Raw genomic sequence first — 13,127 nt, forward strand, 5'->3', positions numbered from 1 at the left:
AAGACAACCCCCACCACTATGTTGTGTGTTATATCCTCAGTTTATATTTCAGGGTCACTGGAATTATGCAATTGTGCAGCTTCAACAGTTTTCACATGATTATGGATGTGTCGCATGTGCCACATAATCCATCATTAGCTGAATATAGCTGAAGATTCTAATTTAAAAACAATTGCTATCTCAAATGGTTAAAAAATAACTAAAAAGGCAGTGATGTATTGCAAAGGCCCTTTATAAAGGTTGACTGGTCACCTTCCTTTGCATATTTCTATATTTGGGTGTTATATGGGTACTAATGAGGTGCAACCTATGACCAAAAAGTGATAAAATGTGCAAAAATGAGAAAATGATATGGTAATACTATGACAAAATTTGCAGCATTATGCTGCACAAATTCCCTTTTCTTGCCATATAATTCAGTCAACTCTGCATCATAATTTGGCCCTCCCTGCTGCATAGTTCCTTTCGCTCTGCATATAGTAGCTACCAGAATACATGCCTTCTGACTCCTATACCTTGTAGCCCTCCTTGTCGTAAGTAACATTACCTATATATTGATTTAGATACTTATATGAGTCATTGTCTCTGAACAATAAGTGTGTGAGCTAAAGTGCTCAACACCCTACATTGGGAGGAGCAGCACTATAAAATAAATTACATACACATAAGCGAGGGTTTATATAGCTATGAGCAGGGCACAAGTCCTAAAAAAAGAAGTGAGGGGACGCTGACGTCACAACAGGAAGTGACGTCACGAAAGGTGGCTGCACTCAGTTGCAGTTTAAGGTTATTGAGCACCCGTTAAAATAAGTGGGGGGACGCCGTCCACCCGCGTGGTACCCCGACTCGAGCCCTGGCTATGAGGGGCACCATGAGAGGTTGCTAGTCAATCAATCAATCAATCATGCCATTTGTATAGCGCACTACTCACCCGGGAGGGTCTCAAGGCGCTTGGGGGGAGGGGTATGCTACTGCTCGAACAGCCAGGTCTTGAGTTGTTTCCTGAAGGCGAGATGGTCCTGGGTCAGCCGAAGGTGGATGGGGAGGGAGTTCCAAGTCTTGGCAGCCAGGTAAGAGAAGGATCTTCCTCCGGCGGTGGCTCTTCGGATGCGTGGTACAGCTGCGAGGGCGAGGCTGGTGGACCGTAGCTGGCGGGTGGGCGTGTAGAAGGTCAGGCGGTCGTTGAGGTACTTGGGGCCCAGGTCGTGGAGAGACTTGTGTGCGTGGGTGAGGAGCCGGAACGTGATCCTCTTGTGGACGGGGAGCCAGTGCAGGTTCCTCAGGTGGCTGGAGATGTGGCTGCGTCGGGGGACATCCAGGATGAGTCGGGCGGAGGCGTTCTGGATGCGCTGGAGTCTTTTCTGTAGCTTGGCTGTGGTTCCGGCGTAGAGGGCGTTCCGTAGTCCAGTCGGCTGGTGACGAGTGCCTGGGTGACAGTCTTCCTGGTCTCGGTCGGGATCCAGCGGAAGATCTTGCGAAGCATACGCAGGGTGTTGAAGCACGATGAGATGAGGCGACGGCGTTGACTTGTCTGGTCATCGAGAGGGAGGGGTCCAGGATGAAGCCCAGGTTGCGTGCGTGGTCAGTTGGCTTGGGTGCGGTGCCCAGGGCTGGGGGCCACCAGGAGTCGTCCCAGGCAGAGGGCGAAGATCCCAGGATGAGGACTTCCGTCTTGTCCGAGTTCAGTTTCAGGCGGCTGTCCTTCATCCACTCGGCGACGTCTTTCATCCCTTCGTGTAGGCAGGTTCTGGCGGTGTCGGGGTCTCTGGTGAGGGAGAGGATCAGCTGGGTGTCGTCGGCGTAAGAGATGATATTGAGGTTGTGCTGGCGTGCGATGGCTGCGAGAGGTTTCATGTAGATGTTGGTTAGTGAGGGAATCTGTGCAGAGGGAGGTCTTTGGTGAAGTGGATTAATGAAGGCTGAAGGCCTCTGCATCCCCTGCAGTGCAGGTGGGACAACACTTAAAAGGAACCCCAAACTGTAAACAAAATATCATATGAAATACCACAAAAAGACCTGCACAGTTGCTCAAAAGTGTGCACATACCAAAACAGTGAGTTGCACGATTGTCTCAACTTAATATAAACTTATTTTGACTTGCACTTATGTTGGTTGTCTATTTACTTACTTATACACTATTCAGGGCCGGCCTAAGGCATGTGCAAGCTGTGCACCTGCACAGGGCCGCCAAACCCCAGGGGCCGCCACGCCAATATATATCCTTAGATACATATTTGCGTGGCGGCCCCTGGCAGGGTTTTGGCAGCCTCGGGCCCCCTACCTACACTCCCTGCTCAGGGCCTCCGTGAGCCTAGAGCCGGCCCTGCACTATTGTACGACTTCCTCTGATGTGTCTGAAAACGTACCTTTTGTCTCAAATTTCTGTCCTGAATGTTGACCCTTTGTCCTGAATTTTTACACTCGCTGTCCTGAATGTGCACCTATGCCAGTTGGTCACCCTAGTTGTAAAGGAGTTTGAGTGAGGAGAATTGCGATTGGATTTTAGTACGTTTTGTTAGGAAGGGTTGGGTGGGGGCGGGGATTTTTGAATAGTCTTGAAGATGTGCGAGGCCGCATTAAAGTTGGCCCCCTGTTGCATTAAATTTAAAGCGCCTTTTTCTTAGTCGTTCTTGGAACCACCATGCCGCAGGATGAGATCCCAGAATGGTTGGTTGTCGGGCACTTTCGATTCTCCTACTCACGCACCTACATTACTCTGGTGTCTCGTGCCCCTTGCTCATTCGGTTCTGTGGGATCCATACGGGTCTCCAGCTCACTTAGTCAGCCCGCGTGAGTCCCCGTCGGCTGATTGATTCATGTTACTTACTTCCCCACGCAGCTCCCGTGCCTCTAACCAGCCCCGCCCCTTACGGGGCCCCGGCCCTCCTCCCTTGAATCACATGTTTGGTCTGGGCGCTGCACTCTTCTCCCAGGTCCTCCTCCTCTGTGTACATCAGCCGCCTCGGGGCGGACGGGATTCATGGGACGCTTTAAAAGAGACTGCAGCTACCAGGCGGGTGAGACGAGAGGCAGTTGGGCAGCGTAGGCGCAAAGCAGGGTACCAAGGCAGCGTGGGAGTAGTGCTGAGTTTAGGAACAGCCCTGGGCATGCGGCGTGCAGGACTGATCGCCACACAGCTGATTCACTCCAGAGCACCTCAGTTCTGAATGACCGACAACTGCAGTCATTTTATCTTCTATAAATTAGAGGACAGACTGACCAGCCGGGACAGGTTCCATTCTATTGCAAAGCGTATTTAAACAGTTAGAGCTTCTATCAGGGCCATTACTCCGCTAGCTGCTAGTTCAGATATTTTTAATCTTAACATTGAAGATTTAGACCACGGAGTTATTTTATACATTTTTTATCGTTAGGTTTTACAGCCCCCCCTTTCTTTTGTAGGCTAGATTTTTAGTAGCTATTATTTTACACATTTACCTCTTTAAGGCGTTTCGCTGATTACTTCCCATTTCTTTAGCGGCGCCCTAGGTGTTTATATCAGTCACGAAGTATGAGGTCTTCTCTGGCCCCCGGTATCCGGCTCATCCGATCCATTTCCACAGGCGGCTGGTAAGTGAACAGTGAAGTAGAAACATTCGTCTGTCAGCTGTGTGTGCCGCTTGGCTGCTTCTTTGGAACCATCATTTCTGAGTTGAGCGTGCTTTTTTTTTTAAGTATGTGACATTCCTTCTGCTATTCAGTATTTACAAATCCCAGTTCACTTATACACGGGACAGCCCATGCTGCTGCTGTGAGTCCCTTTTCACATCTTCATTTACTCTATATTATAAACAGCCAGGGCCACTGGAATCATGCGATTCCGCGGCCGCTTCGTTTTATTCATTACTGCATGTGCCACATAATCCATCTTCTGCTGCCTGATATGCAGGTTTTAACAAAAAAGTTTGTTTCTTGCGGTGTTGCTACACCGTGGTTGCGAAGGTAGACTGGTCACCTATTAGTTGCATGTTGCTCTATTTACTGGTACTGATGAGGAGAAACCTTTGAACGGGCAGTGTTAACATGAAAAAATGGCTAAATAATGAAGCAATACTATAACAAAATGTGCCACAGTGAGCCACATCATTTGACTTTTCTTGCTTCGTAATATAGTGAACCCGTCAACATAATTTGGTCCTCATCTTAAACATAATTCCAGTTACATTGCGTAAAGCCTGTTCTGTGAGTGCCATTTCATATTTTAATTCCCCGTAAAAATATAGTGGACGGACAGTAAATGTATACGAACGAACTTACTTGTGTTTCATTGCCAACTGTAATCCTTTGTCGTGTGCATTTGCAAATCTTTCCTAATAGACATTCCTCACGGCTGCTCGGTATTTGCCTTTGCACATCTTCCTTTACTCTGGAAATATTATTCTCTTTCAAATATTAATGTATATTTTACCGTCTATACGGTGCCTTTGGAAATAGTTTTATAGTTTACCTTCCATCCTGCTGTATGGGCTGTGAGAACTTTTAAATCCACCTTTTATATAATGCATACAATGCTACTATTCTGAGCCAACCTTTCAAAAAGTTCATTTAATGTATTGGTTACAGCACAATGTTCGCTTCTCTATGTATGTGTTTCTAAATCTTTACCGGTTACCGCCACAGTTGCCGATTCATCTGTGTGTTCTGCAATTTTATCCACAAACTATGCTTAAATGCTGTGCCATTTTTGCTGAATAAGTTTCAAGTAACAACCGATTTGAGCAGACCACCTCAGATATTTTATTTATTTATTTATTTACAACGCATTTCTCTTTTATAGGATAGTCACTCCTTTCTTGATTATGTATGTAAGTAAGCATGTGACACTTGTGAGCCGCACACATAGTTGAAAAGCAGCAGAGTGCTGTACTGGGTCAAAGATAAAGAGAAGTCGTGTGATTGAAAAGGTAGCTAGCTTTTAAGAATGAAAGTGGATTGTTAACTGCATTATGATATAGTGTTCTTTAAAGAGTCATGCCTTGAGCTCTTTCCGAGCTTGAAGATGTATTGATGGATTAGAGGATGTTCCGGGGCCTACGTGCATAGATGGGAAGGTCTGTTTAGTTGACTTTTCTCATTTGCCCTTCTTTGTTTCCATTCTTAGTGTCTTGGCTGTAATCTTGCTGAGAACCACCAGAGATGGTGTCATTGTTAGCCAGATATGCAGGGTGCATAGTTTGAGAAGGTCTGTTTCCTTGTTTTTTCTTTTTTGCATTTTTTTTCTAGTCTGATGGTGTCCTGGCTGTGTGTGTGTGCTGAGAACCGCCAGAGATGGGGTGAGAAGTTGGCCTGATATATGATGTTTCTAATTCTGGAACCACCTTGTATCAGCCCAAACAACCCTTATGGTGTCTGGTTGTAAGTCAACCTTATTAGACAAGCTATCCTAGGGGTAGCATGGACTAAGCAGCCTTAAAGGCTTAACTTAAGAGGTCGTGTTAAGCGAGCTGTTTTACCACATACAATCCTGTAATATCAAATGAAAGGACACCACACAAGTATATATTATAAAAATATATGTATTTATTACTAAAAACAATCCCCAGTATTCTTTATGAATAAAGGGGCACAAGCGTTAAATCAAAAGCACAGTATAACATACAAAGTTGCACAATTTTGGATGAGGCCAAGGGGCCACTCAAACCATATACTAAAAAAATGGTATAAGAGGGACCATTCGATCAGTGGTTAGGTCTAGGGCCTAGGGAATCGCTGGGAGCAGTCGGGACAAGCAATGCTGAAGTCGGGAAAAGCACGCGGGATTCGGGTGCAGTGCAGAAAGTGCACGCATGCATCAATGTTAACCAATGGTGCGTGAAAGTTACAAAGTTAGAGTTTAAGGACACTTCCGCTGAACCTAGAGGAACAAAACTTAAGACACAGACCCTAGAGGTGTGTACCAGTGTGGGAACACCGGCGTTGCAATGTTACCTCACCCACAGGAAGTGGGTGCACAGGGTCGAAGTTGAGTCGGGTTTCGTCACGCAGGCTCTTGGTGCTTGGAGCTGAAAGGGCTGCAGGCGGGGTGAAAGAGAAGTGTCCGGTGGAGTCCAAGGGTGGACTCAAGTCGAAAAGTACCTGAAAGCAGAGGGGACAGAGTCTGGGTCACTCAGCAGTGACCAGGGTGGAACCAGGCAATGTCGGGCGCAATCAGGTGGTTGTCGAGGAGCTTCTCTCCGCTGTCACGTGGGCTCTGGGGCATCTACGAAGTCCAGGAGCAGGTCACGATCTGTCCCACGCAGGCTCTCGCCGTCGGCGCTGTCGGCTTCAAGATTGGAGCAAACAACACTTGGCAAAAGCAATCCACGCGGGACCGGGAGATTGCTTCTCACTCGAACCAGGAGGGTCAGAGTGGGGGCTCCTTTTCAGGGGAGCTGGTGCAAATCTGGAGCAACCAGAATCGCAAGACGAATTTCAAGTTTCGTCGGCACAGGGGCCACAAACCAGCTGGTAAGTGACCGGACCAACGCGTTGAGCCAAAAGAAGCAGAAGGGCCCCACGCAGCACTCGTCGAGTGTGGAGGGCTGAACTTCGGTGCAAGAGTGGCTCATGGTTGGGGCTTCTCAAACCCCATTGTACAGCTTCGAGGGTCACTCGTGGGCGGCACGGTCAGCGTCTCGTGGTCTTTCCAAGATGGCGTGCCCCACGCTTCCGGTCGCCTCCACGGGTCTCAGCTCTGCAGGGACTGTGGATCGGGCTGTTAGAAGGCAGGCAAGCTTGATCTCGTCGATCTGTCGCTCGAGTTCCGGCGGGAACTGCAACAAAGCAGACGTCGAGGGCTGGATGGTGCCTGTTTGCACAGGGTGATCACTCCTTGACCACAAGGGAGATTCTTCAGTCTTCTACGTTGAGTAGGATGTCGAAGGCTCCAGAGTTTCGTTTCTTATGTTTCATCAGGATAATCTGAAGTGCATTGGCACTGCTCCCACTCTTATTCGAATCTGGGGGGCTGGATTACCTGCTAGGTCCCCTCCTATGGGTGGGACCCAGGAAGTGGGTGGATACACCCCCTTCGTTTGATCCTGGCCGCGCTGGGACGGGGGCTGGAGTGCCCCAGAACCGGTTTGGCCGGATTATGCAAGGGGCAGCCTTGTGCTCCCCATGCAGTATCTGGTTTCTTTCAAACCTCCCTGCTACAATCCACTATCTCCTGTCTGGGGGTTGTAACACCGCCCTGCGACAGGAAACCCTTTGTCCAGGCCCCCTTGGCTGAGTTTCGGTCAGCTGCAGGGGGTCAGACCTGTGTCTGTGGCAGAAGCATCCATTTTGTGGATCTGAGGCCCTTTTAGAAATTAACCGCATTTAAGTAAAGTAACATGTCTTACCCCTCTAGAGGGGTGGAATGCTATCCCCGTCGCCAGAACTGGCGAGGGGATAGTATTCCAAATCGTATGACACCTTACACGACATGTTTTGATAAAGCCAAACCAAAGTTGCTATATAACCGCGAGGATTATAATGCACTTAAGAGTATATGGTATGGCATTATCCTGAAACAGCTTAGGCATGTGTTCCCGACGGCTGCAGACAGGCTCAGCTCATGCTAGAGCTCCATCTCACATTAAACCACGCACTCTGCCTCCAGGATTGATGAGGCCTTCCATAGGAGTGGCTCACAGGTTTATATGTGTCCAGATATAGGTTTAGATATAGGTATACTATATCTAAGCAAGGGGTGATTACACCACCTTGCCCCAGCTGAGTGATCAGCCAGTTGTGTCAATTTAAGAACCAGCCAGGGGTGGCAAAAGATATGCTGCAGCCCCTGGTAGGCCTTGGTGGCACCTATGCCCTGAGCACCTATAGTGCATGGTACAGGGGCTGACAAGGAGTCCATTTCCAATTATGGTATGTACCTAGGGTACATGGAATCCATTTTACAGAGAGAGCAGATAGCCCGGGGCCCTGATTAGCAGGGAACCAGGCCAACTAAGTCAAAAACCAGCTAAACACAGGGCAAAAAATCTGGGGTAACCATAGTCAGGTAGCCACCTTCCTACAGATGGTGTGCTTGTCAGCCAGATATGCAGGGTTGCTGGTGGTGATGGCTTTGTAGATGATGCTGCTGCTTTTGAGGATGGTTAAGGTCAGCAAGAGGAGCCTATGGAGTTTCATGAGGGTCTGGTTGATGTGGGTATATTTCTTCAGGCCCCTGATGGGACGTACTGCGGCATGTAGGATACCTTTAAGGAGAGTCAGTGTGGCGTCTGAAAGGCTGTGGAGCAGGGCCACATCCAGTTTCAAGAGTACAAGGGTTCAAACAGCTTTTTTGAATTCTAGAAGGAACAGTATCACTTACTGAAGAGGTTTCTTTTTGGTTGCAGTTTTCTACAGCGCAAACTCGACCAGAAGGTATCAGAGCGCTTTACATGAGAACCAGTTGCATTGCAGATGAACACATACATTTTTTTTTTAGGCACCGGGGGATTAAGTGATTTGCCCAGAATCCCAGGATGCCTAAGGCTTCAGCTGGACGCTAACCTGGTTCCCCAGCTTCAAGGTTGCCTGCTCTTGCCCTTAAGCCACATTGATACCCAGTCATCTTGGTTTCTTCGCAGTGTATTCTTTGTGACTGAAGTCGGTGCGTAGGGTGTATCGAGTGACTTGGCATTGTAGAAAGTTTGAGTTGGAATCCATCTAGGTTCGTCTGTGAGCCAAGGTTAGACTAGTTCTTGATGTTTGTTCTTGGAGAAAATAGCTAGAATTCTGTTTTGGTGAAGCTAAGCTTTGGGAAGTGCTGGATATCCAGCTGTGGAGGGGATCCCTTCAGTTTTTGTAGATTGGATGGCTGTAGCTGAAGAGAGATACAGCCTATACTTTTTTTGTAGTAGAACATGTTGATGGTAATGCACTTGTCTATGCAGTGTGAAGCTTTTATTTTTAATTGAATTTTTTTTAAAGCCGTCTATCTGTGCAGCCCACCACCTGCCTGAGGGAAAGGGAGGGTGATGCTATACTCGATTGTCTTGGGGAGTGTTCTGCTTTTGTCGGTGTTGCTTTCCTACTTGGTTCATGCTAATATGATGAGCAGTCTGTGGTAGTAAGGGGGGTTTCAGTAGTTTGAGGATGTTGGTATTGATTTTTTCATCTGTTTTCTTACCTGTATGCAGATGACGTATTTGTTGTCCGTGAAGTCTTTGTAATACCAAGGTACAGAAGGGTTCAGCTTTCATTTGCAAGTTTTTGTTGGAGCGTAGATTCAAATGATTTTCTAGAACTGTATTAGTCATTTAGAAGGATGTTATTTCCAGCCATGAAGGTGGAAGAGCAGGAGATGGGTTTGAGCTTGAGTTTGTTGGGGGAGAATTCTTTTAATGATCTGAGGATTTTTTAAAATCTAATTTGGGTTGACCTTGGTGTGTTCGTTGGTTGTGGTCAGTCAGTCCAGAGATATGGGAGTTTGCATTGGACAGTTGCTCACATTGAGAAAATTAAGTCAAAAATTTGATAATCACTGGAGTGTGTTAGTTGGGTGACATCCTGTACCACGGTGAGGAGGCTGTCTTCTATCTTTGTCATGCTTGCGTTGGCTGGGAGGTAGAAGTAGCCAAGGATGGTGGTGTGGGAATGTCAGATATACAAAGTGGTGAGATCTGAGCATTCATTTGAGGTCCTTGTTCTGTCCAGGAGGACGCAACAAGACCGGTTGAGGTGGAACGTAGGAGACTGAGTTGCGCAGAGAGTGAGAACTGACATCTGAGGAGCTCGATGGAGTTGAGTGTAGCATGCAAGCCTATGGTGCAGCACCAGGTGGACCTCAAGAGAACGTTACATCATATTAGTTACAAACATGTCAATTTCAATACTTTTATCCGGAATATAAGTGCATCATTGCTGGACACGTAATATGTGGCCGGCTCCACCATCTTTCGCCAGTAATATATTTAAAGCAAGCCTGTTCTGCAAAACCATTGCATGTATAGCCTTGAGTTCTGCATTTACTGTGGTAAAAGCACCAGTCATGTTAGTCGCAAAATGGAATTACCAGGATAAGACTGCTTTCTGATCGTCAGATCATTCAAAATGATACCTACAGAAAGAATCGTAGCATAAATATATCACCTTCTACTGTGAAATACTACGCTTATCTTTTTCATCAGTCACTATCCCTTTATCATCTGTCATCTACATGATACACTTTAGGAAATATTAAAGCTAGGTAGTAACTACGTATTTTTTATTAACTGTACAATTAATTAAAATCATTACAGTAAAAAGTGCCCATCATATTGCAGCTAGAACAATAATTAACAAGCATTTGCAATGCAATAGGTCTCGGGTTAATTAAGTTTGAGCTATTGGCATTGCTAAATATTGCAACACCAACTGCAACAAAAGCTATTGGTGTTGCATTATTTAGCAATGCCAATAGCTCAAACTTTAATAATGCGACACCTTTTGCATTGCAAATGCTTGGAATACTACCCCTATGTATACTACAAGATTGATTGCAATTTGCTGGACTTCAAGTAACCCATTCCTTGTCCGGAACAGCCTGTGACGCTGATGTCCCAGCAGACGCAAAGCTGCTGTACAGCACATTTTAACTCTCTAACCACAAGCTTGTATCTCATTCCCTGTACCCTGGCGCATTTGCAATAGTGACCCATCATTTTCTTTTTAGGAAAATATGTATGTATTTTTGGTCCCCCAGAGAACCCCTCAGCAACCTCGGGCCAGTGAACTTGTCAATCGGGTTCTCTTTGGACGAACCTCCACCTCCCTTGTCTCTTGTCATGACAGGGACCGGTTCTGTTTTCACTGACCAGGACTGCATCAGATGGTCCGGATATGGATGAAGAGAGGGAGGGGGGCAAAGGAGGCCCCCGCGCTGGACTCCTGTGACCCGACTTAGCCGCCGTATGGGAGTGGGCAATAGCAGGTGGGGGTATGGGAGAGAAGATGGGCACCCAATTACCTCCACGTGGAAACCCCAGTCAGACACGGGCCACGGTCACTGCTCTGCCACCAACGGACCACCAAGGAGCACCAGGAGTCAGGATATTTGCCACGAAACACTATGGCCCAGAGCCAGGGCCAGGAGTCCTGGAGGAGGTCCACAATGTGAGCTCCCCTTGAGCCGGGGGGGGGGGAAGGGAAAAGGCTAAATCCCAAGGTCTGTTCCACCCTGGGTCGCAGGCCACTGTGAAAGTCGCAGCCAATGGCCCCCTAGATAGCGCACACACCGCTCAGCACCCCCTGTACGCACAGCCCCGCGGCCTGTCAAGACCGACAACCAATGTTATTAACAGCCCCAGATAGGTGGGGAGAAAGACTGGCTGCAGCGCCTATCAGGATGAGTGGGCAACAACCTAGTGCCGGGCTCTAATCTCCTCCGATGGTGCTTGCATGACCTGGTCCGGCCACTGAAGCGAGGACTCCCCCAGGCTCTCCGCTAGCCACACACTGCCCAGCACCCTATCGTTACTGAGGGTGAGGCAGCCAGTAGGCACCACAAATAGTCCAGCGCCACCCGTCTCCAGCGGGATCCCCCCCGCGCAACCTGACCGGCCGCCGACGCACACCCCCTGGGGATCTGGGGGGGGAGCGGAATAATGGCACGGTGATCACCTCCTGGCCAGCAAAGAAGCCTGTGGACTGCGTCACCGCTCGCCTGCAGACCTCAGTAGCACCTCCACTGCACACCTCTTCGCGGACCGATGTTACCGCCGATTTCCCCCCGATGTATGTGCAGGAGGGGGTGAGAAAGAGGGGAAGGAAAGGCACACGAGCTCCCAGACAGCCATTAACAGACCAAACACAAAGAGAAATCGTTTTCCTCAGAGTCCAGCTCATAACCACTGGTGCTGGCTGACTGGTGCTGGCATTGTGGAGTCACTTTGCGAGAGCTGGGATGGAGGCTTGCTGCTTTACTTTTGCTTCCTACCGATTACGAAATCATTGTAGTTCGCTTATGTGAACACGTTCTGTCACAGACTGACCACGCGTCATTGCTGCTTCTTCTTCCTGCTTTCCTTATCATTGAGTGAATGTAAATGAATCCGTATAATATGCACTTTATAATGTATTTGTGCAGGATCACTGGCATTGATAAAGCACATCATTAACGTTGTTGTGATTTATTCACATTCAGTTGCCTAATTCAAAGGAGGTCACTGACTCAAACAGTTTACAAGGAAGAGTCTGTGTGTGTTTTTAAAATGCAGGAACAAAACAGAGCTGCTCCAGCAACGGGAAGGAGGGGGCCGCTCAACGAAGCTTTTATCAGCGCCGCGCGCCTCTCTGCAGACTCCCCCTGCATTCCAGAGAGGCGCGCGAAGCGATCCGTTCTGCCATGCAATGCTGTGGAGACAAGACCTGGCCGCGCGCACAACGTTATCCTAGGGGGAAACGCTGCGCGCGGCCAGGTCTTGTCTCCCTTCGTCGTTCTCAGAATGCTGAGACGGCGACTATAGTTCTCTGGCGAGAACGAGCTTTCAGCGTGTTACTAGCCGAGACCTAAAAACTATTATTTGTAACAGGGGTTTAAAATATGTTTTGATGAATTAAATTTAAAAAAACAAAACTTTTGACTCCCCTCCCCAAGTTCCAGCAAAGTCGGTCTTCCCCAGAGTTAGTGTTTATAGAGGAGTGGCTTTAAAGGTGGCCCGGGCTCCCATGTTGTTCTATGGGTGGCATTGTCAGGTAATGATTCCTTCCCCTTGGCCTCTAGACTATTCACCATGAGAGAGGTTTTCTGACTGGGATGCTGGAAGTGCAGACAAGCATCGATGCACGGACTAGGCCACCTCCGTATCCTTGCGCTGGATTTGCAGTGATCTTCTCCAGAGTTTTATTACATTCATTTGCCAGTTTTAAGTCAGTCCTAATATGATGGACAAATTTCCCCAGTCTGGCTAGAATCATCGTGCTGTTTGTGGAAAAACACATGGCTGATGCTTCGCTGCAGGATTTTGTTCCATTGGTGGAGCAAATCGGACGCAGTAATCGCCTTCTTTCCTTGATAAGACTGGGGCAACAACATAGCAGGTGGAGCCACGATTCCCTCTTGTATGAGCAGAGTCTGCATTTAGTGGCTTCCCCTCTGCGAGCCCACACAGGATTAAAATCCACAATTCCTAGGGTGATTAGTCTCATGGACAAGATTTTACTTCGAACTGATGGTGTAA

The 13,127-nt window shown here is 47.9% G+C and overlaps 1 protein-coding gene across 3 annotated transcripts in view; it reads left to right on the forward strand.

Moving 5' to 3' along the window:
- The first annotated feature begins 2,905 nt into the window (after nt 1-2,905).
- The window catches only part of SLC37A2 (solute carrier family 37 member 2), a 928,549-nt gene continuing 918,327 nt past the window's right edge, over nt 2,906-13,127 (forward strand). Inside the window, exons 1-2 of one of the 3 annotated variants that reach the window (XM_078682149.1) lie at nt 2,906-3,017; nt 3,479-3,570. In XM_078682149.1, the coding sequence (XP_078538275.1) occupies nt 3,512-3,570 (59 nt within the window). In that variant the 5' untranslated portion in view covers nt 2,906-3,017; nt 3,479-3,511. Of the gene's footprint in view, nt 3,018-3,364; nt 3,571-13,127 lie in introns of those variants that run through there. The other 2 variants (XM_078682150.1, XM_078682148.1) reach the window with 2 other exon arrangements.

Source organism: Lissotriton helveticus, chromosome 3_1 (genome assembly GCF_964261635.1).
Source record: "Lissotriton helveticus chromosome 3_1, aLisHel1.1, whole genome shotgun sequence".
Taxonomy (NCBI): Eukaryota; Metazoa; Chordata; class Amphibia; order Caudata; family Salamandridae; genus Lissotriton; species Lissotriton helveticus.